At 41.6% G+C, this 23,756-nt stretch overlaps 1 protein-coding gene across 1 annotated transcript in view; it reads right to left on the bottom strand.

Annotated features, from left to right (window-relative positions):
- Nucleotides 1-23,756, bottom strand: part of RPRD1B (regulation of nuclear pre-mRNA domain containing 1B) — a 58,320-nt gene that overhangs the window by 20,983 nt on the left and 13,581 nt on the right. The window contains exons 3-6 of the mRNA XM_052650474.1: nt 22,654-22,787; nt 14,573-14,685; nt 12,913-13,039; nt 6,438-6,613 (exon numbers count right to left, since the gene is read on the bottom strand). Coding sequence (XP_052506434.1) covers nt 6,438-6,613; nt 12,913-13,039; nt 14,573-14,685; nt 22,654-22,787 — 550 coding nt within the window. The remainder of the gene's footprint in view (nt 1-6,437; nt 6,614-12,912; nt 13,040-14,572; nt 14,686-22,653; nt 22,788-23,756) is intronic.

Raw genomic sequence — 23,756 nt, 5'->3', positions numbered from 1 at the left:
AGATCCTATCCAACTCCATAATCCTGTTAAAGACCCTACCTAGACATCCAGGCCTCTCCTCTGCAGAATAAAGCTGGCAGTCTTGCCTGTGCCCTGGTGGCTTTGTTAAACACACATGAGTACATTTGCAGGCCTTCCAGAGGTGGGTAAACACTGCCCACTGTAAGGAGCGACACACACTGTCTACTGTGGTTCCGGACACTGAGGGTACCTAAACAAGGCCTCTGTAAAACCAAATGCACTGGGAAACGATGCTCCAGCATGCCTTTGAAAATTGTGCAGCAGAAATTAAAGAACTATCTAACTAAATGGGAAGACATTTCACGTTCAGGGACTGGAAGGCTTAAGACTGTTAAGATGGCAACAGTGTCCAAAGCAATCTCCAGATTCAACACAACTCCTACGAAAATTCCAACAAACTTTATTGGAAATGGAAAAGCTGGTCCTCAAATTCCCACAGAACTGAAAGAGGGTCTGAACAGCCAAATGACACTAAAAAAGAAGGACGAAGTTTGAGGACTCACATTTTCTGATCTTAAAAACTATGAAGCTACAGTGATCAAAGTAGTTGTGTGTGATACTGGCCTAGGACAGACACACAGATCAGTGGAACAGAACAGAGTCAAGAAATAAACCCATACATCTATGGCCAATCGATTTTTAACAAAAGTACTGAGTATTCAGTGGGGAACAACAAACAGTGCTAGGGCAACTAGGTATCTGTATGCAAATAAAGAAGGTGCATGCACACCCCCCTGCCCCACCTCACATCATATACAAAAATGAACTCAACAACCTAAATGTAAAAGCTAGAACTATAAAATTCCTAGAAGAACACACAGGAATAACTCTTTCTATGACCTGGATTTTGCAATGGATTCTTAAATGTGACACCGAAACATAAGCAACACAAGAAAAAACACATTAGATCTTATCAAAACTCACTGCTTCAAACAGCATACTGAAGAAAGTGAAAAAACAACCTACAGAATGGAACAAAATATTTGCAAAACATTTAACTGGTAGAAGTCTAATATCCAGAACATACCAAGAACTCTTACAATTCAAGAACAAACAACTCAGATTAAAAATGGGCACAGGACTTGAACAAACACGCTCTTAAAAAAGATACACAAATGGCTAACAAGCACATGCTAAGATGCTCATCCTCGTTAGTCACCAGGGAAATGCAAATCAAAACCACACGATATCACTTCATATCCGCCAGGATGGCTAGAACTTAAAAAGGACAGACAACGCCAAGTGTTGACAAGGATGTGGGAATGGAAAATGGCACAGCTGCTATGGGAACCAGTTCTGGCGTCTCCTCAAAAAGTTAAACATAGACTTCACCTTATGACTCAGTAATTCTATTCCCAGGTATACATATATCCAAGAGAAATAAAAATATGTCCACACAAAAACTCATACACAACTGTTTACTACTACTACTACTAAGTTGCGTCAGTCGTGTCCGACTCTGTGCGACCCTATAGACAGAAGCCCACCAGGCTCCCCTGTCCCTGGGATTCTCCAGGCAAGAACACTGGAGTGGGTTTCCATTTCCTGCTCCAATGCATGAAAGTGAAAAGTGAAAGGGAAGTCGTTCAGTCATGTCCAACTCTTAGCGACTCCATGGACTGCAGCCTACCAGGCTCCTCCACCCATGGGATTTTCCAGGCAAGAGTACTGGAGTGGGTTGCCGTTGCCTTCTCCATACAACTGTTTATGGCAACACTATTCATAACGGCCAAAAGGTGGAAACAACCCAACCGTGCATCAGCAAATTGATGGGTAGACATTTTTGCATATCTATAAAATGGACAATTCAGCCATAAGAAGAAATGAAGTACTAATACATGTTACAATCTGGATAAATCCCAAAAATGCTAAGTGAAAGAAGCCAGACCCAATTATATGAAATATCCAGCGCTGGCATAACCATGGGCACAGAAAGCTGATTGGTGGTTATGAGGGGCTGGGAGGAGGGGCACACAGGGAGAGACTGGTTAATGGGATATAGGGTTTTCTTTTGGTATGACAGAAAGTGAATTGTTTAGAATTAGATTCAGGTGGTGGTTTCTCAATACTATGAATGTACTATGTGTCACTGAAACGCATAAAGTTTAAAAGGGTTATTATTTTCATGTTTCACCTCGTATTTTTAAAACATCTGCAGATAGGAACACAGTTCCCCAGAGCTCGTCCCTGTGTGGCATACAGTCTGTGTGTGTACCACTGGCAGGGACATCACACAGAGATCTGTCTCCTTTCAGTTCTAAAGCATCGCTAGAATGTCAACAGTCAAACACCATGATGTTAAAAAAAAAGGACTGATGTGTCAAGGTGGTAAAATTATGAGCACCTTCCCCATTTTGATTTTTTTCTTCAATGCATGTACAAATAAGATTTCCCTCCCTCGCTCTCTTTCCCCTTTGCATACACCCAGATGGAACATACCACATCAGGCTTTCTCCAGAGTGACAAGACTGGAACTCTGTCCCCCACGACTCTACGGCTTGTGAGCTTCTAGCAATCACTTGGGGCTGATGGCCACCTCTGTCCCCCAGAAACAAACTCTCCCTTTGCTCTAAGAACTGAAGTTTTAGAGGCTTTTCTGGCTCCTTCGCCTTTTTTGAACTCACTTTCTTCTAGCTCCTCCACATTCCTGATCCTCCCTTTCATGCTACTATTTGTGCTTCCTGCTGCATGCCCTCTTTCCCATGTCTACATTTTCTCATGTTTACGACAAAAACATGACAAATATTAAGCAGCTTTCCTTCTAACTTGCCTGGAGTTTAAGGCCAATGTCTATTATAACATCCAAAAGCAATAGCACGGGGAAAAAAGAAAAGAAAAAAAATAGGTAAAGAAAAAATGAGTCATGATTCTATTTAAAGGCAAAAAAAAGAAAGAAATACAAAGGAGGAAACCCAGCTTCCATCAAATACTCGCCTTTCTTTACTAATATAGATAGTCTTTACAACCAAGAATTAGTTTTTAAATGCAACCTAAAAAACCCTCTTCATTGAGTAAGGTTGTATCAGGTGATGAATTTCACTCCCAGAACAAATATTTACTGAAAAAAATTACGTTCCTGACACTGTAAGAGCTGCCAAAGAACACCTATTCTAGTGAACTCTGGAAGCTTTGCTGAAGGCATTGTTGAGTTGCTAGGCTGCATCTGACTCTTTGCAATCCCATGAACTGTAGCCTGCCAGGCTCCTCTGTCCAAGGGATTTCCCAGGCAAGAATACTGGAGTAGGTGGCCATTTCCTTCTCCAGGGGATCTTCCCCACCCAGGGATCGAACCCATGTCTCCTGCATTGGCAAGTGGATTCTTTACCACTGAGCCACCAGAGAAGCCCACTGAAAGCACAGCATTGTTCAAAAACTGTGCATTTTATAAGTCGCTTCTATTTTAAATAAATGTCTGATCAAATCAGTATATTAAACAAATAACATTTTCAACTTTCCTCAGTTGATTTTAGCTTAGACATAGTGAGTTAAGGTATTCCCCTTATTGAGAACATTTCTCACATTCTACTTTAACTTCATTCTTGCTTGTACTGGAGTGGAAGCTCACTGAAGGAGAGCACATATCCTGCTCATCTCCACTCATCTCCTGCCTGGCGTGGGTTCTGCTAACTTCTTGGCTGAATGAGCAGCTGCTAAAAGAGTTTTGTTGTTATTGAAAGACGCCTAATTCCCACGGGAGGGCTCTGGGACCCCGCTTCCCATACCTTCTGTCTTTGTCTTCCTTCACTCATCTGTCTGCACCAGTTTGGTTGTTCTCCATTTACAAATGTATTTCCCTTCTTCAGTTGCTACTTCCTCTTATGAAAAGTCTGCCAGGAAGTTTAGACCTAACCTTAAACCACAATCGTAACTGCAACCACAATCATAATTGCCAATTGTCTCCTTGATCTATATTACATACAATCCCTTGGTTTGGTTTTATGTTTAACCATCCTGTTTATGCAAAAATATTATTTCCTTGAGGGAAGAAACACGATCTCTCTGGGAGCCATAACTCTTGTCTTCTACGTCTCAGGGTCTGAATCGTCCTAGGCTCTGAATCTTTCCATCCCAAAGTTCAGGAGACACTGAGAATCTAAGATAAAATTCTCAAGTGAAAGAATAAAGAGGTACACTCATTATATCAGGAAGATATAAACCTGTAGAAAAAAATGTTATGTGTTATCAAATTAGAACTCTGGGAAGAAAAAGACTCTCAAGCAAGTAACTACATTTCCAGAGGTTTATGGAAGAAGAATAATTCCATGTTCATACACTGATGGCAATGAAAAGATTAAAAAATAAAAGCAGATTTCATTACTCTTCTGATATGGCAGTTTTAAAACAAGGACTGGTAATGTTAAAAAAAAAAAAGAAAGTTAAAAAAATACATATACTTTATGTACTGCCCCTATCAATAAGTCACTTTTGGAAGATTTAGAAGAAATCATAGTAATAATGTGTCTTTCAAGTGGCACATACTTATTAAGTTTTATCATCACCATAAAGATATAATGGAATTAAGATCACTCTGTTATGGGATATGAGAAAAAAAAATCTCAGATTCTAGGGAGCAGACTGTTCATATTTTTAGCAAACATGGGTAAAGAATGAAAACCATCTCTCAACGTCTTATATCTAACAGTTTGCTTTTTTAAAATGTAGCAAATTTAGCTCCATTTTTACAATGAACAGTTTTCACTCGTGTGGCTGACAGACATGGCTTGGGATAAGAACTGGGAGTTCAGAATCTATACTTTCGGGTGATGGGACATACCTGTTCTGATTCTTAAAGCGATGGAATTCCAATGCCCAAGTCAGTAAAAAAATTGGGGCTGGAAAGCAACAAAACGGATCCAAATCTCTGATCCATTTCTGCCTTAATGACCTCCTGGGGCATTTAGCAAACCATTGGTTCATCAGAAACCAGGAAGATTCCCCCAGAAGAAACACAGGGAGGAAAGTGCAACCATGAGGAGAGGAGATGAACAAAGAGTTAATTCACTCTACCAACCCAATCTCCTTCTCAAAGACTGTCCTCTATGGTAGCTTGCCACGTTCCACCCAACAGCAGCTGCTCATGATAATCAATGTCTGACAGATCAGAGAAAGCCCTTAATGCGTCGCCAAGGGGCAGTTCAACAGATGGTATGGTGACTTACAACCAGAATCATTAATTACACTCTCTTATTAGTCCCGGGGCACAGGGCTGAAAATGCTTCCTCAGTGAAAGATGAGCATTTCAGATAAATGACCGTCTGGTACTGCCTATGAAACTCCCTTTAGGATTTCTGGTCAGTGTTGATTTCTAAATCTAAGCCATACTATTTTTATATCTCTTTCCCATCTTCCACTTTCAAGCTGGCTAGGAATATGCAGTTCCCACTAACACTGCCCATCACAGCTCTCGTAATCATTGCAGTAACGACATGGGAAGAAGCGCCATCTTTCATTTCCCTGCACAAGTCACATGACTGTGCTGAAAGGCAAACATAATCATGGCAGCCTCAGGGTTAGCTCACTTTCCATCCCTCTGGGCCAGAGAAAGTGTTTCTTGAGTGCAGGGTTGGCAGATGGGGACAATCCCCTCCTTCCTTGATCTACTCTTGTTTCCTGTAAGAAGTGACTAATTCTTCAACTCAAAACTGTCTTCCCTTCCCAAGCCACTGGTTGCAACTCTTCTCTATATATCTTTGAGAAAGAGAAGGGCAGATATTCCTTAAAAGGAAGCTTAGCTGCAGGATGCAAGCAAAAGTTCCCAGATATCCAAACTGCTGGTTCAGTTATCAAAGAACTGAGATAAACCACCAGGTATTTAATTAAGCCAGACAAATGCATGGAGAGAAACTAGTTCTGGAGCCGCTCTCCAAGGGCATTCAGACAATGTCAACTCAGGGTAAAAATCAGCTCCTTCTCAACAGTTTGAGAACTGGGCTCCACAAACATTATTAGGTTCATGTAGAATTCTAGAACAGACTGCAGACAGAGCTTGGAGGCACACTACTTACTGGCCTTAGTAAGGATATAAGTTGGAAATAAATCTCAATATAATCCAAAAGAAAGTTTTAAGCATTTCCCAAATGCAATCATTCCTTGGCTGTGCTGAATGCCTATTCTTCTCAAACCTCAATCTACAATTGTTTTTCTTGAAATATGAGTTCAAACTAAAGCAATGAGACCCTAAATGCTGTGATTTAAGATTTCATTGCTTGCTTTCTGCATTTCACTTTGTTCTTTCCTGGACATATAAAAAACATGACTTCAATTTTCAACTTCGTTTAAATCATTACAGTATCTGATGGATGTTCTCATCGTTTTAAAGAAAAAAATGAGCTAATTAAGGCATAATAAAACCCTCCTAATATGGGCTCTAGGAAGGTAAACTTGGGGAGTTTGGGTCTGCCTTGCCGTGTACTCACTTCCAGTTTTTTCTCCTTTTCTGACAAAACGTCTTTCTGGTTCTGGGTGTACTCCACCAACATCCGAGCCAGCTGGCGTCGGTCTTCCAGCTCCGCCGCCAGGCGCCCGTTATACTCGGCTAGTAACAGACATGCTTCATCTACTGTTTTTGAAAGACGTTCAGCTGCCTCTTTGTCTAAATACAAGTGAGACCAAAAAGAGAGAGACAATAAATAATGACACAGGCATAATTGCAAAGACTTCTGGGGGAGGTTAGCAGTTTCTCCCCTAACACCCAAGTCCAAGAATAGGCTGGAACCTGTACACAATGGACTGGCTGGCAAAAAAAATCAAAGGTACTTACTCCTGTCAACAAAATGGGATCTTTCTGAACTTCCTGAAATGAGACAATTGTACAAAGAGGTGAATCTGACAAAGGACTTCAAAATGCCTATTCCTATAAAAGCTCTACAAATAAACAGAGAGATTTACAGTCATATGTGAAACAATATTTCCCCATCTCTGAAAATTTCAAAACTGCTTTCTTCATATTACATCATTAAATATTCTTTGCATATCCATCTGAAATACAAAGTAAGCACCCATTTCTTGAGTGTGAAAACTAAGACAATAAAAGCTACACAACAGATTCAGTATCGTGGGCTTTGCTGAGGAGCTGTGGACTCAAAACCATCGCTTTAAAATGGACCTATAGGGACTTCCCTGGTGGTCCAGTGGTTAAGACTTCACCTTTCAACGTAGGGGGTGTAGGTTCGATCCCTGGTTGGAAAGCCAAGATTCCACATGCCTCATGGCCAAAAAACCAAAACATAAAACAGAAGCAACATTATAACAAATTCAATAGACAAAAAAAAAAGCTTGATTAAAAATAAATAAATAAAATGGACCTGTAAGATTATATTTCTTAATCTGTGTAAGCATTAAACCTCTTGTTCAGCAAAATATAGAGTCTGATAAGACAGCTTTTAAATGCTTTTGAATGTGACCCATGCTAAGAAATACACTTTATATAAATATGTTAAAAAAGAAACCAAAGTTTTATTAGACAGTATTTCCTTTAGTGTGTGCAGAGCATTCTATCTGCCATCTCATTAAAAAAAAAAAAAGAAAAAGCTTGGTTATTATCTACCAGACTGACTTCAGGCCTAATTAATGGGTTGCAACTCATTGGGGAAGAAACTGCAGAAGAATCAAAGCATAAGAAAGGGTGTCCTTGGGAAAAAGTGGTGAACCACACTCAACCTCAGAAGTAAGAAAAGACAAAGAATGATTTGTATTTTAAAAATCTGATGTAATTAATTACGTGTGGGGACGGTGAGGTTAACACTTAAGTATGTATGTTGCTGTTGCTGTTGTTCAGCTGCTAAGTCGTGTCCAACTCTTGGCAACCCCATGGACTGCAGCACACTAGGCTTTCCTGTCCTTCACTATCTCCCTGATTTTGCTCAAACTCATGTCCATTGAGTTGGTGATGCCATCCGACCATCTCATTCTCTGTCGCCCCCTTCTCCTCCTGCCTTCAATCTTTCCCAGCATCAGGATCTTTTTCAATCAGTCAGCTCTTCACATCTGGTGGCTGATAGTACTGAAGCTTTAGCATCAGTCCTTCCAATGAATATCTGGGGTTGATTGGTTTGATCTCCTTGCTGTAAAAGGGACTCTCAAGAGTCTTCTCCAATACCACAATTCAAAAGCATCAATTCTTTGGCACTTAGCCTTCTTTATGGCCCAACTCTCACATTAGTACACGACAACTAAAAAACCATAGCTTTGACTATACGGACTTGGCAAAGTGATGTCTCTGCTTTTTAATATGCTGTCTAGGTTTGTCATAGCTAAAAAGGCTTTAAAGGATCAAGAGAGTTCGGTGCTTTGAAACAAAGCACTAGAGATGCCAGTAGTTCCATGGGATAAACTGAAAGTGAGTGTCAGTGAACAGATTTGTTGCTTCCTCTGAATACAGGCGGTCAAGGTGAGAGAGTTCAGCACAATCATAGGTAACCCAGATTTAAGAATTCCCCACAGAGTTTCTCTGGCAAACAGTGCCTGACTATTAGATGCTGCCTCAATATGAATACTGGAAGGTGAACTGTTGAGGGATTCCAAATTAGGCCTGATGCCAAAGATCAGGTACTTCTAGGCTCCTCGGGGACAAGGAAACAACAGGATGTTCTTGGTGGAGGAGGAGTGAGCCAAAGAGAAAACGAAGGAGAGAGACAGTTTCAGTCACTGAGAGTAAAGAGGACAGCAAAACTTACTCTTCTAGACCGGTGGCACAGTCTACGAACAAGCTGCTGGGGTCGTTAGGTTGGTTACCTTTATCACTGCTGAACTATTTTTGTAATGATTAATTTCATTAAAATGTTTCAGGGCCTGCGGCAGAAAATGACAAGTAAAACACTACTTTTTGAGATAAAAAAAAAAAATCAATTCTCACACTCCATGAAGTTGTACAAGGGAAATAATTCATTCACACAAATAATTACAACCCAGAAAAAGAACCTGTGATAGTTTTATGAGCCAAAGAAAAAAATGCAGTTGAAATGTAGCAGTGAGATGCTCACTTTGGGGAACTCACCAGTGGCTACCCTCAAATGCTCTGCCCTCGCAAGTCCACAGACAAGCGCTGTGTGCCTCTTTCAGTCACTCACGCATGGGCACCCCATCTACTTCCTCCAAGACCCAAGTGTCTGGGACTGTCACCTGTGTGTCCCCAGCCGTCTCTCCCTCCGGAAGCATTCCCACTAGCACACACACACACTGCTCTACCTTCTGACCGTGGGTCACTCCCGAGCTACCGTGCCACATGCCTGCTCCTCTTACAGTGGAGCTACTCGACAGAGCTGTCTCTCCTCGTGGTCCCCACCCTCTCTCCTACCAGGTCACTAAACTCACTCCAATCAGACTTTTATACCCCAACCCTTCCAAGCAGCCTGACATATATGTGGACTCCTACTGTGTGTCCAACGCTGTTCTAGTAACACAAAAGACCAAAACTTTCTGCCTTCAAGTTTACATTCTCAGGGAGGAAGAGAAATAAATAATACACTATATTTTACTTATTTACCAGCTGAAGATAACTCTAGAGAACAAAAAGGCAAAGCATTTGGAAGGAGGTGGTGAGAGAACAAGCCATGTGACCATCTGGGGAAGATCATTCCAGGCAGAAGAAACAGTCAAGTACAAGGGCCCTTGGAGAGTGCTTGGCAAGAAGCCAACATGACTAGAGTGTTCTGAGCAGAGTGGGGCATGATCCAACTTCTATTTTAGTGGATCACTCTGGTTACTATGTTGAAGACAGACGGATGGCTGGGGGACGAGAGGCAGCAGGGAGAGCAGACAGGAAGCTACTGGGATAATTCGAGTGAAGATGGTGGAGACTCCCACTAGGTGGCAGCAGCGGAGGTGGTAACAGGTGTCAGGTTCAAGCAGTAGTTCAGATCAACAGGAATGATGAGAGGGTCATCTACTGAGATAGGGAAGACCATGAGACAAATTTGGAGGGAAGAGGAGGAGTCTGGTTTGGGACAGGTCAAGTCTGAAATGTCTTTCAGGATATCCAACTCAGTAACACTCAGAGCAAGAGGCTGGATGTATGGGTCTCAAGTTCAAGGAAGAGGTCAACCCTAGAGATGTAAACTAGGGGATCATTAGCACAAAAATTGTTATTTAAAGTCATCAAACAGGATGAAAGGAAATGTCAGTGAAACTAACTAGGGAAGAGAGCTAATTACTCAAAATTAAGAGAAGAAGGGAAGAAATCAACAAAGGAGCCTGAAAAGACATGAGATTAGAGAGGAAGGCCAGAACATACGCCGTCCCAGCTTCCTCCTGCCGCCAGTAACACAGCATCAGAAACCTGGTGGCTTAGAACAACACAAACATACTATCTTGACATTTATCATCATGGCCCTTTCCTCTATCTTCAAAATGCATCCCTCCAACTTCTGCTTCCCCAGTCACATCTCTTACTCCTGCTCTCCTTGCTCCTCTAAAGACCCGGCCCACTTGACTAACCCAGGAGAATAACCTCCCCGCCGCAAGATTCTTTACTCAACCACATCCACAAAGTCCCTTTTTCTATGTAAGACAATATATTTGCAGGCTCTAAGGATTAGAACATGGACATTTGGGGAAGACCATTATTCTGCCTACCACACCAAGTGAGAAAGTATTTTTAGGAAGAAGAAATGATCAACTGGGCCAAATTAAGAAGGGGCAAAAATATATAAGGCCTTGATAAGACTAGCGAGGGGGGCACTCTCCATCCCCCTTCTGATGTCTATGTCAGAAACTTTGTCTCTTTTTATACTCTGCACCACACACACAAAAGAATGGGCAGAAAACGTTCACCACTGAATTTAGCAACATGGAAGTCATCAGCCAACACTGATAAGAGCGGTCAGTGAAGTGAAACCAAAAGGGGGAGCGGGGAGAATAGAGACAGATGAGTATATGCCATCTATTTAGAATGTTCAGCTACACAACAGAGAAAGCAGAGAATAGCCAGAGGAATGTACCAGGCCAAGAAAAAAAAATTTTCCACATGGGAAAAAAATATGTATTTTTATGCTATGGAGAATGACCCAGTGGGGTGGGGGCGGGGGAGGGACTAGAGATGCAGGAGAAAAGGGGAAAATTGTTGGAACGTGCCCTTGGGTGGATAAGAAGAAACAGGCTTACTAGGCTAATGGGCTGCTTTAGAAAACAGCATGCTCATCCACAGAGATAGGAAGAAAAGTTAGCCAATGTTTATCATTTGTTTTGTCCAGCCACATACAATTGTGAGTGGCGGCCGCCAGGAGCTGGGGGGTGGATGGGGACAGTGAATTGTTACTTTAATGATAGACAGTTTCAGTTCTGCAAGATGGAATGAGTTCCAGAAATTGGCTGTACAACGTGAATGTACTCGGCTCTTCTGAATGGCACACTTCAGAATGGTTAAGATGGCAAGTTTTGTTAGGTGTATTTCACCATAATTAAAAATCAAAATAAATAAATACTTTTTAAAAGCCATGTAAGTCCTTTCCAGTAGTCACGTATGGATGTGAGAGTTGGACTGTGAAGAAAGCTGAGCGCCGAAGAACTGATACTTTTGAACTGTGGTGTTGGAGAAGACTCTTGAGTCCCTTGAACTGAAAGGAGAGCCAACCAGTCCATTCTAAAGATCAGTCCTGGGTGTTCTTTGGAAGGAATGATGCTAAAGCTGAAACTCCAGTACTTTGGCCACCTCATGCGAATAGCTGACTCATTGGAAAAGACTCTGATGCTGGGAGGGATTGGAGGCAGGAGGAGAAGGGGACGACAGAGGATGAGATGGCTGGATGGCATCACTGACTCGATGGATGTGAGTTTGAGTGAACTCTGGGAGTTGGTGATGGACAGGGAGGCCTGGCGTGCTGCAATTCATGGGATAGCAAAGAGTTGGACACGACTGAGCGACTGAACTGAACTGAAACTGAAGTCCTTCAAGTCAGTGAAAACAGACAAATGCAATTACACATGCTGCTAATTTTATGTTAACGTGTTTTCAGTTTTGCAGACTGTGATTCAAAAAGTTGGGTTTTTCCAGGAGACTATAGGGTGAAGGGGGAAAAGAGCAAAAGGCACTGAGGGTGTGTGTGAAGGGTGATTATAAAGATCCGAAGCCGAGTAACAGAACACGAGGCCAGGAGGGGGCTAAAGGTTGGGAAAAGGGGGAAAGATCAACAGCCTGTACGCTCAACAGGTTGTTCGATCCAGGGGGTTTGATTGCTGGGGTGGGGGGAGCAGAGAGCGAGCCAAGAGGCCAGGCTGTGTTCTCCAGCTATCCCACTCCTGCCTGAAGGGCTTCCCGGCCCCTCTGTCTGAGTAGCACTGCCTTCCCTCACATCTCCTCACAGCTTGCTTCCTAAATGGAGGTGGGGGCGGGGGCGGGGGCGGGGCGGGGTGTGGAGTTCACGGGCACTCCTTCCTCTCGACTGACCACGCATAGAGCGGGAAGAATGTCAACCGCCCCTCCCTGTTTAATTGGGGGTGATCATCACAAGGCCAAGGTGATATGATTAACCATATAAACCTGGGGTTCCCGGCACGGAAGAACCTCAAGGGGGCGTGGCAGGGTACAGTGTAAAAATCATGACACTGAGCCATACATCTCTTTTTTGTTAAGGGGGTCTTGAGTTTAATGCTTCCCCCTCCTTTGCCCTCCTGCACACACAGTTTGTACCCTGGTTTCAAAAGACCTTACTTAAACTGAGTACCACAGGCTGAGGCACGCTGCATTTCTGCAATAACTCCTCGAGTATTCAAGCTCAGACTATGCCAGCAGCTCCTCTGTTCAGTCTGTGAGTTATGTTTGCAAATCTCAAGACAATAGAGCACCCAGCCCCAGGTGGAAGGTCTCTATCTGCAGACGTTGGCATGTCCTGGGGTCTGATGCACTGGAGATATGTTTCCCCTCCCTCATCCTTCACCCGACCTCTAACTTCTCACCTGTTATTTTTTCCAAAAGAGAAACATCTTGCACTTCCTGGGGTAAAGAAGCAATTTTCTGTCGGACAGTAGCATCCCCTGATGCAGCATTTTCTAGGTCCTGCAAAGCTTTGATCAGCTCCTCAGTCTGTACAAGGAAAACAAAGATAACACCATCCATGAAGATATGTGGGGATGTGGGGTTTAGAGAAACTTAGCTGGAGTTCAACAAGGTGAAGGCGAATTCTATAAATGATCATCCCTGACATTTAAAAAAGAACCACTGTCCTTACCCCAGAGTGTATACTGAATCAGTGATACGGATTCTAAGAGAATGCACACTGTATTTCTAAGTATGAGGCAGAACACAAATGAAATTCTACATAACTGTGAAAAAGAATTTTTTTTAAAGAGTATGTTTTTGGAAACTTAAGAAAATGCAGTCTGGTTTACACTGCTTAGTTTCAAAGGATGCATGATATCTAGTATAGAACGGCCTCCAGTTTAGAGTAAAGGAACATGTATGAAATGCTCTAGCAACCTGTGTGTTGGCTGTTTAAATGAAAGGACACTACCTACTTCAATTCTTTCCTGGACTTGCTCTACAAAAAGAATGTCACAAAGATGACGTTTTTGATTTCAGCAGCCACTACCAAAATTAAATGTGCAAGCTCATTAATTATAAACAAAGAGGGAAGAAAACAAAAACAAACAAAAAAAACAAACCAAGAATGCATATTCTGTGTATAGCAAAAAAGGGTTTTTTAATTGTCAGGGAAACATACAACACTGACAGGTTAGCTAGTTCACAATGACCCCCAGAGTACCATGGAGATGGCAGTCAGGTTATCCTGAAAGTTGGTCATTTGGGCTGTTCTCTTGAAAGTTTTAAAATGCAAAGATACATGGCCTAACACTGTTTTCATGTAACTCCCAGGCTAATCTGACATCTTAACATAACACACATCAGACATGCTTTCTATTTACACTGGCCTTACACACACCCACGTGCAATAAAATAAAGCTGCATTAGGCAGGAGAGGCAGTGCAACTCAGTGAGATGTGCATGGTCTTCAAAGTCAGCCAGGCCCAGATTCAATCGAAACACCGAGTAAGTTACTTGTCTCCTTGAGACTCACTTTCTTTGACTTTAAATGAATACATAAATAAACAAACAGCTAAAACGAACCAACCATACAGAGTTCATGAACTACACAAGGGGGTCAAACAATGCAAATATATGGCTAAAAATTCAGTCAATGCTAGCACCTGGTCTAATATTTAAATAGGCTATAGTGTGGCAAATTTGCTGTTGCTAGACAGACTATCCTTAGGTACTAACACGCTGTTTACTTATAAGACAAGCCGTGGTAGAGGACTTGTGAATGTCTTTGTAATATCTACTGCTTTACATAAACTACTTTTAAAGAATATTTTAAATTTATAGGAGTGAAAAAACGCCAAATCCAGTTACTCTGTAAAACACAAATCCATCCCGGAGTGGAGGCATGCAAAGACAAAATCAAGCCTGCTTCACGACGTGGATCCTGCGCCCAGTGCCAAGAGCTGCCCTCTGGTGATTCCATACTCTTGATCACTAGCTCCACCTTGTGGCCAGAACCTTCAACTAGGGGTCACTTCAAGCCACTCGGCCCTATGCTCTGGGGGGGTCAAGACATACCAAGAGGGGTCCTGCAGAAGGATCTTGGGGAGAGTAGCTTCCAGGATAGTCGTCATCCTCCTCCTCTTGTATTTGCTGAAAAGTTCGCTTCAGAGATTTCTTCTCCTCTGTTGCTAGAGGAAAGAAAAAAGTGACACACGTGGGTCACTGCAGCCTCAAGAGGCAGGTCAAATGCTAAGCACAATGGGTCACAGGTAAAAAACGGTAGAAGGGTGTACCTTTCCAGAGACGGCTTAACATTAACCCTAATTGCCACTTATTTTCCAGTGGTGGTCACTCCGTACATTATTGAGAAGAGTCAAAATGGCCTCAGTTGGTCATCTCAGATTGACTCACTGGAAAAACACCACCGGAAAAAAGCATCTAAAAGTGAAACTTACCCAACTATTTCACTAAAAAACCTCATTATCTTTAGAAGAAAACAAGAAGTTAACAGGGACAGTAATAAGGTAACAAACCTCATGAGAAAATATAATGAAGCAAGCCAACGTGCGTACAATGAGACTTTACACTTTCTGGGATCATTTCAGAAAATAAGTAGTTGAGAGAGACCCATCGATAAGACTGTGTCAAAAGCTCTAAAAACAAATACCCTTTAAATCATCCCTTTAAGAACAAAACAAACCTAGTTTTACACTAAAATTTAAAATAACCATTGCTGAGCATGATGATACTACTAAGAGAAATGACCTAAGTCAACATTTTAAAATTAACCACTTTTGAGGCTAACGGATTACATTTTTTAATTATCTGTATCATGTGCTCTTAAATTTTTATGATGGATGTATTAATTCCAAAATCATTCCTTTTGCATTAAATTGGACAATACAAAACAAACGCCAAACAACTGAGGGACATAAAGCTGAATGAGAAATTCAAGTTTGGAAAGTAAAGAAACCACTGGATGCCTAACATGCGCCAGGCATCCCAATAGTTTCTTTACATTTGATCCTTTCAACAGTTCTAAGCCATGGTGTGTCTCCATTTTACAGGTGAAAAAATGAAGACCCAGAGAGGCTAAATAATTCATGTAATGGTATGATTTCAACATCTGTGTCTTTCCACTGAACACAACTAAAACTTACTTAGTGCCACACAACTATCCTCTCCTCTTGTCAAGGGAGAGGCGCCATGCGCCTGCCTAAGAATTCTGTGAGTTATAAATGGGACACGGATACTTCCCGCTTAATTCAACATTCTCTTCTAGAACCCAGGATGTAGCTTCTGTTCTCTACCTTACATATTAACTGAGCAAACTGTGTTTGACGTGAAAGCCAAGTCAGTATCATGGGTTTCATTCTTTTTTCTTAATGCTTTGTTTCCTCTACTAAAGAAGAGAAACAGCAGCATTTGTATGACGGGCAGTCCTGTCTTCGTGCTATTCTATTATGCACAGATTTATTACCACGGTTTGGTTAAATGACACCATTCCCCCAACAACACACTTTAAATTTCAGTTGTCATGGCGTATTTACCCAGAGTGCATCAACAACAAACCTCGCTGCTAACTTGGGTCCACAAATCACTACGTAAATAACAGAAGGGCATCATGATTAGTGACCGCATTCACTTCTTTCAAGGTCAGTAATTGGTCACTGTTATTCAGTTCACACACAGGCAACAAAGTGTTTAGTCGTGTTGTTAGTCTCCCAGTGTCAAAATCCACATGACATTTTATAAAAATAAATAATCAAAACAGGGAACTGACTGATAAAGATGAAAGAGCAACAAAGAAACTAAAACTAAAATTAATGCTGGAAATGAAATTCACACAAAACATAAATGGGGCTGCACAAGAGACAGCTGGCTGTAGGGATGCAGACCCTTGTCATGTTCTTCAAGAGACTCCGGATTCATAGCCAGAGGGAACTCAGTGAAGGCCAGCTAATCAACATAAATAAAGAAAGTGGTTGTGATGAAAAGAATGACAATGTCCTGGAGGAAGTAATGTTGACAAAATTCACTTTAGAGGAACGCTTAAGAGATACTTCACAACACTGACAGCACAAAGGAAAAAACATTGGAAAACGGATCCAAAGTTAGAAAGGAGTATGACAAAGACGGGAAAGATGCAACGAGCTTTGTTCAAATCACTCTTGATAAGTCTGTTACAGAGAAATAAACATTGCAACTCATGTTACTAACTTACGTTAAAAATGCTAAATAAATCTTCACTTTTTTGTTTTCTTATACAATTGAGATCAACAGTGAGTTTTTCTTTCTTTGACAAAAAAATTTTAAAAGTCACAGAACAATTGTAATTTTCCACATTGATTATTAAGATCACTTTGATGGTATTCAGCTTGACCAGTCATTTTTACAGTCCTGCACTATGCAAAGCAAGGATGGCTGTATTTTTCAAACAGAAAAGCTGTAAGGCTATAATTTGCATATGAAATACCTTTGCACACAGTGGCTGCCTAAGTAGTGTGTAGCGTGTGGTATGACCCTGTCGACATTCAGTCACTAGAGCGTCAAAGTGGCTATGTTTGATTAGTAGCCACAAGAATATAAGCACAGGAGCAAAAAAGAATTTATAGTATTGTTCTGTTCACTTCCAAACACCTAGAAGAGAATGCTGAAAAAACAACTGTTAAAGACACTAAAGAAGGTAGAAAAACGTATAAAACTTGAGTCCTTCAATTTTCCAACTCTCATACAGAAATTATTACATATAAAAACCACGTATCACTGAACATCTCAGGTCACTCAGAACCACTGAATTCAGAGAGTGGAAGCCCTACACATACCTATGTCTTTGCTTTCCCCACTGCTCCCCACCTCATTTTTCATAAGAATGTCAAGGCCCATCAGCTGAGGTTTCTCTAAAGCCAGAGAGCTTGTTTAGTAAGTCTGGGTCCTACAGCAAAAGCTTTTCGCCTCCTAAGCGGGAGTTCTTGCTGTCACTCACTCACAGCAACGCAAAACTGAAATCAAACTGATGACAATTTTAGGGCTGTTTCCATCCTTCACATCCTGATGGAAGAGGGTGTAACAGGAAGTAACCATCATCATCCTATGTTTCCCGTTCTCTCCTGTCTCCACTTAGAGGACCTACTGGAAATAAATTATTTATCATTTCCCCCACAGGGCTCCACCTTTCCTGAGCTATCTAGTTCCATTATGAACACTTCCACTGGCTCCATCTTCCAAGTACCATGCCTTGGAGAACGGCAGAATCTCTCCCCAAGTCCCAACTTGAAACAGATTCCACACCTGTGAGGAATTCTTCCATATGCCTGCTTTCTGCTTCTTCCCAAAGCCTCTTATCAGCCACCTGTCCTTTCTCATGCCTCATCCAGACCGCTGTCCCATCCTGCCTCTTCCAATCACTCCTTCTCCGGCATGGACTATACTCTGTCTCTCACTAAAGCTGAGCTCTGGCCCCATCAGGCCTCTATTCAAAACCCTGGAAAGGCCACCGAGGTTCAGTCTACTTGGTAATGAGTGGTAATGGCAGCATCACTCTCAGCACTCCCTTTCAACCGTCACCGTCTCCCTCTAACCCCATGGGCTTCTCTTTGAAAGCAGTTGGCCCTGCTACTTTGCATGGCCGTTGGCAGGTACGGGCCTTCCCTCTCTGATAGAAACCTTCAGTACCTTATTCCTTTACAGCCCTATGATGCTCAGGAAAGTGTCAACACACCTGAGCCTGAAACCTCCTGAGGGAAGAGGAAGCACAGTGCTTGGAAAACCCTGGTGCTATGCCACAAATGACCATCCCCACTGTCCTTTACATGAACCGGACTCTCCTCTGCTCATGTGCAGAGTTAGCAGTGAGGATGCCCAGAATCCTCAATTGAGTCACACAACCATTAAAACGACCCAGGCATATGCCAGGCCCTTTCCTGAGTGGATTTCAGACCAGGCACCTTCCGCTATCCATTCAGCTCTGACCACAGCAGTTCCACTCATCCCCTTTTCACACCCTCACTCACTCTGTTCATAGGCAGGGCAAACATCTCAGGGGCACAGTTCCTTCTGTCCTCATCTCGCACACCTTCTGTTCTGTCCTCCAACTCATTCCCGTGTCTCCAGGGGACCTTGCACTCAGCTAATCATCAAATGCTCTGATGACCGAAGGGTTTACAGTATGCACAGACCTGCCTATGGACTAGTTTTTCCGACAGTAAAACTAATTCTAAGGCAAAAAGTTAGCCCGAAGGATCCCCAATTACAGTAGAAAATGCAATCATCTACCCAAAAACCTGGACCTTCTAAAGATCTACTAAAAATTTCTAAGATTAAAAAAAAAAGAAAAGAAAAAAAAAACCCACAGATTTTATATCACTTTTGTAATGAGAAAAGAGGAAATACTATTTCTAATAGCTCCCTCATTCTTTGTTCCCTCCCTGCAAAATAAGAGACTTTTCTTTTAAAAACACATTAACTTCTACTTGTGCGGAGAAAAAGATGTGAAGCAAACCGAGGACTGACACCCGAGGCATGGTTCTGGGAGCACCCGACCCGTCTCATCTCACTGGACTGAACCGCCAGGTCCAGCCCTGAACCCAGGAAGCTAGGCCTGGGGTGTGTGCTCTGAACCACCATGCTTTCCAACTTAAAATACTAACAAGATTCTTCCTACTTTTGCTATTGGCTTGTATTTAGAAACTCAGAATATTAGATATTAGAACTGGGAGGGGGTGCCAAAAAGAAGCCATGTAATCACAATAACTTCATATCTACATGATCTCAAGTAATCCTCACACAAGCCTATGAGGTATTACTATTAATAGCCATACTGTACAGTGAGGAACCTGGGGCTCAGAGAGGTCAAATGCCATGCCCAAGGTCACACAACTTGCAAGCGACAGAGCTAGGTTTCATACTCTGGAAGTTTGCTTTCAAACGCTTGCCCTGAAGAGCTAAACTAACTACACTAAAGGTCCAGGGAAGCTGAGTGACCTACTCATGAATTCATACCCTAATTCAAGTCTACTGAATCCATGTGCTTGCAAGGAAAAGTTATGGTGTGAAGAAAATACGCTTTTAAGTTATACAGACCTGGGGTTATATAAACTTACTTATCAATTGTATCTACTTGGACAAAATTACTCTATCCTTTCGAGTCAATACTGTAGATTAAGTATTAATACTGTACTTAATACATACAGTCCTTCAGTACCTAACATAAATTAACAGGAAAAGAAGCCAGCAGAGACAGGAGTTGAATAAATGCTACACCTTTTGTACTTCCCTTTCCCTTCCAAAGTCCACACCCATAGGGAACTGTGTGATTTATGCGGGACTCAAGTAAATGATGACGTTCCACCCAGACAAGCAACGGCCTGAGTATTCCCAAGAACAGAGAGACAACTTTAGAATCTCTGGGTCCTGTACCTGAGAGACAGGTTAGAGAGTCAATTCCTAGGCAGGTTGATAAGAAGTCCAGGCATCCCTGAGGAGAGAGGGGTCTGGGGTTCTCGAGGAGGAGATAGGGGTCTGGAATTCTCAAGGAGGAGAGGACAAACATTTTTTTTCTCTACATTCATTAGTCTTAGTCACAGAGTTTTTTTCTTTAAGCCCGGAACTGATGATTACACAACAAACAACTCAGTTTAAACTCTACTAAGGATTACATAACAACAATGTATCCTGCTTGAGGGCAGTTCTCCTTCCTAAAAACCTTCTGGCTAATCCTGTTATCCTAAAATGTAAATTGCAGGAGTGGGTCTGATAAAATTTTCACCAACTTGAGACATTCTTTTGATGTATTGTAATAATTAAAAAGTACGTAACTCCCTTGCTAACACTAACAAGGGGGGCATTCTCCATCCCTCTTCTGATGTCTCTGTCAGAAGCTTTCTCTGTCCCTTGTCTTACTTTAATAAAACTCCGCTACACAAAAGCTTGAGTTTTCAAGACCGGTCCCTGGTCCCGTAGCTAAATCTTCTTTGGAGATCACAAATCCGACATTGCTCATCATAAGCTATCACAGGTATATAAACTCAAAAAAGGTCCAGTTCTAAAAATTCCTAAACTCACACATTCTAAAAGATTACAACTGCCAAAGTTCCATAGGAAAATTTTTATTCCAAGGGTAAACTCTTATATAAAGCTGTCTGCAGACAAAGAATTACTCATGAATTAACACTGCAATATAAATGGACTATTTAAATTTGGAAATAAGCTTCTGGAAAAACTCATCAACATTCTGAAAGGACTGTGTAAAATATTCTGGTAATTGAAGTCTGAAGAAGACAGTGAGTTAGCTGAGACGAATACACACGTTGGAACCTTTTGATACGTGTTCTCATCTTTACAAACTAGAAAAAGAGAAATTATCTTTGGATCAGCATCATCCGCCACAGTAAAGGAATATTGCCTCTATTGTTAATGTCTAGACACTCCAAAAAAAAAAAAAAACCCAGAAACCTAATGGAGCTATTTTCAAATCTACTGCTACCACAAATCCCCCAATTAGTCTGACTGCTCCCTGAGTGCAGAACTATTTCTCACTCCTCTCTGCTCTTTCCTATACTGTCTAGCAGAGCTGTTTACTCATAGCATATGTCTGGCAAATGTTTGCTGAATTGAAATTCAACACTTGGCTTCAAACATCATCTTTCAGAGCTCTCCTACTTGCCCAAAGGTGTTTTTAAGAAATCAGCACTGTTTACCAATGAACTTAAAGTCAGAGGAGAGAAAAGAATGCCAGCTAATTCCCCAACGCTGTGCAGAACACCTCCAAAGGACACGACGCAAACATGGCCAGAATCTGAAGTAGGAAACATCGTGCTCTTCAGAGCGGCCCCAAAATCGCCCTCTGTCAACTCCAGGTAAAACAACAATGATCTGCAGCCTGAAAGCACTTATGCCATTCTTAGCAAGCCTCTAACCTCTAGCTTCACAGGAAAGTTACCCTACCTTAAAACACATATAAACTCAGATCTGGAAGGGATCATGAAAGCTATACAATAAAGAGTTGCTGAATGAATATCATCATGTATGCTGCTGCTGCTAAGTCACTTCAGTCGTGTCCAACTCTGTGCGACCCCATAGACAGCAGCCCACCAGGCTACCCTGTCCTGGGATTCTCCAGGCAAGAACACTGGAGTGGGTTGTCATTGCCTTCTCCTAATCAAGGTTAAATTCTATTGCAGACACATGTACAAAATACTAGAGGAACAAGGAGGGAATTGGCTACATGTGCCCAGACAAGCTGGCAAAGATGTCAGAATGAGAGTAGCAATCTTGAAGAGTAGGTTCACCACATACAAGGGGCAGAAAGACATTTTAGGCAGAGGTAACGGCAGATGCAAAGGAAGGGGAGCCACAGAGCATTCAGAAGGGAAGTTGTTAGGAATGGCCAAATATGGTACATGTGAAGAAATGGGAGAAGAATCTGGAAAAGGAGACTGGTTCACATTGTAAAGAGAACACCATGTCAGGACTCAGACTTAATCCTCCAGGTAATGCGTATATATGCAGTCACATGAGAGCTATGCCAACCAGAATTCAATCACAACTAACCAGAAGCCAAAGAACCAAATAATGTTTGGTCTTATTCCTCTTCAAAGGAAAAAACAACATAGCTTTTAAGGACTTAGCAAAATTCACATACATGCATGAACACATTACCTGAGGATATTCTTGGTTCAGTAAAGACCAAAACCAATTTTTGATGACAGCTGACACCCATCAAAAGTACCGCCCCAAACCACATGAATATTTAATGAAACCAAGTTCCAAAAGGGCTAAAGAACTTATTCAAGAGCCTATAGTAGTTAACGGCAAAGATAGGACAAAATCTTACCCAGGGTACTTCCTAGTTCCCTACAACTCTAAACAAGTGTGTTGTTTCTTTCCCTTGTGCAAGGAAAGTCTCAGAAAGGCAGGAGCGAACCAAGGAGAATACAGAGCAAAAGGCAGGGTACGAGATGATGAACAGCATGAATACTAGAATCAGGCTTACACGCTGCAAGCACTACATAAATTCTCACCATCATTTATGATCATCTCTCTCTGAAGAATCATACAATCGCTGGTGGTTCACAGCAACCCCCACTGCAGCTTTTCATATCTGATTCGAAAGTAGGCAAAGACCAAGAGCTGTAAGCATGTGGTGATGTCTCTACCTTTGGGGGGAGGGCTCTTGGAGTCCTCCATAGACAGCTTCAGCTGCTGGATGAACTCGCCGCCATACACACTTCTTTCTTGCCAGATGTTCAGCAATCTTTCTAAAGGTTTTTTACAGCCTTCATCTGCCTCTCTGCCCAGAAAAGATGAAAAGATATATATAAGTTTAAGATTTATTATTTTAATTAGGACAGACTTACTTAAAAAAAAAAACAGAAAACACCAACAACTGACTACATGATTTACATATTTAAAACCAGAAGGAAGAGTAAGGTACATACTGTAATTAATGGATACTCAAAACTTCACCAGAAACTATATTCTTCCTGTGGTGTGTACGGAAGAGAGAGGGATTATGTTACAAAAGTAATCTGTGTCTTTTATCCTCTTTGAAAGGCAAATAGGGCAAAAGCCAAAGGCTCGTTTTCACTGACAGAAAATTTTCAAAACCCAATCATATCAATGGGACAGCTTGCTTTTTAGAATGCATTAACTTAAATCTGGTGCCAGACATACTGCTGGAAAATTAAAGCAGGCCAAAACTTTTTAGGATGAGAAAAAAAATTATTAAAATCAAATGTTTAAAATGGGGAATACATTTGTAACAACTCATCAATGCTAACACACCAACACCTCTAACATGCACAAATACAATTGTACACATATATATGTCAAGACTAATCTCAACTTTATACTCACTACCTCATAATTATGTTCATTCCTTGCTAGGTCTACATTCCAGGTTCACACAAAGGTGTTGAGCAGATAATCTCAGAACACACAGAGCATAATACAGTTCCTTGTAATTTATATCTGAATGAAAGAAGCTAGATAGTTTTATTCTTGACATATTACTCTTCTTAAAACAGACCATTTTTCAGGGCAATGACCATAGCTCACACTCAACGTTAGACAGTTGTTTATCACAAAGTGTCAGACAGCAAGTGGAAGTGTGGGGGGAAGACTTTTCGAAAGGAAAACAAATCCCCTCACCATCTGCTGCGTCACTATGAATTGTTCTGTTCTGTGAAGCCCTGAGGGGCTTTACACAAGAAGAGATACCCCGACATCTTAGCATCTAAGTCAATATATAGCTTTAACA

This window comes from Budorcas taxicolor, chromosome 13, assembly GCF_023091745.1.
Source record: "Budorcas taxicolor isolate Tak-1 chromosome 13, Takin1.1, whole genome shotgun sequence".
Classification (NCBI taxonomy): domain Eukaryota; kingdom Metazoa; phylum Chordata; class Mammalia; order Artiodactyla; family Bovidae; genus Budorcas; species Budorcas taxicolor.
Note: the sequence above shows the minus strand (reverse complement) of the source record. Positions and strands in the feature narration are given on the sequence as shown.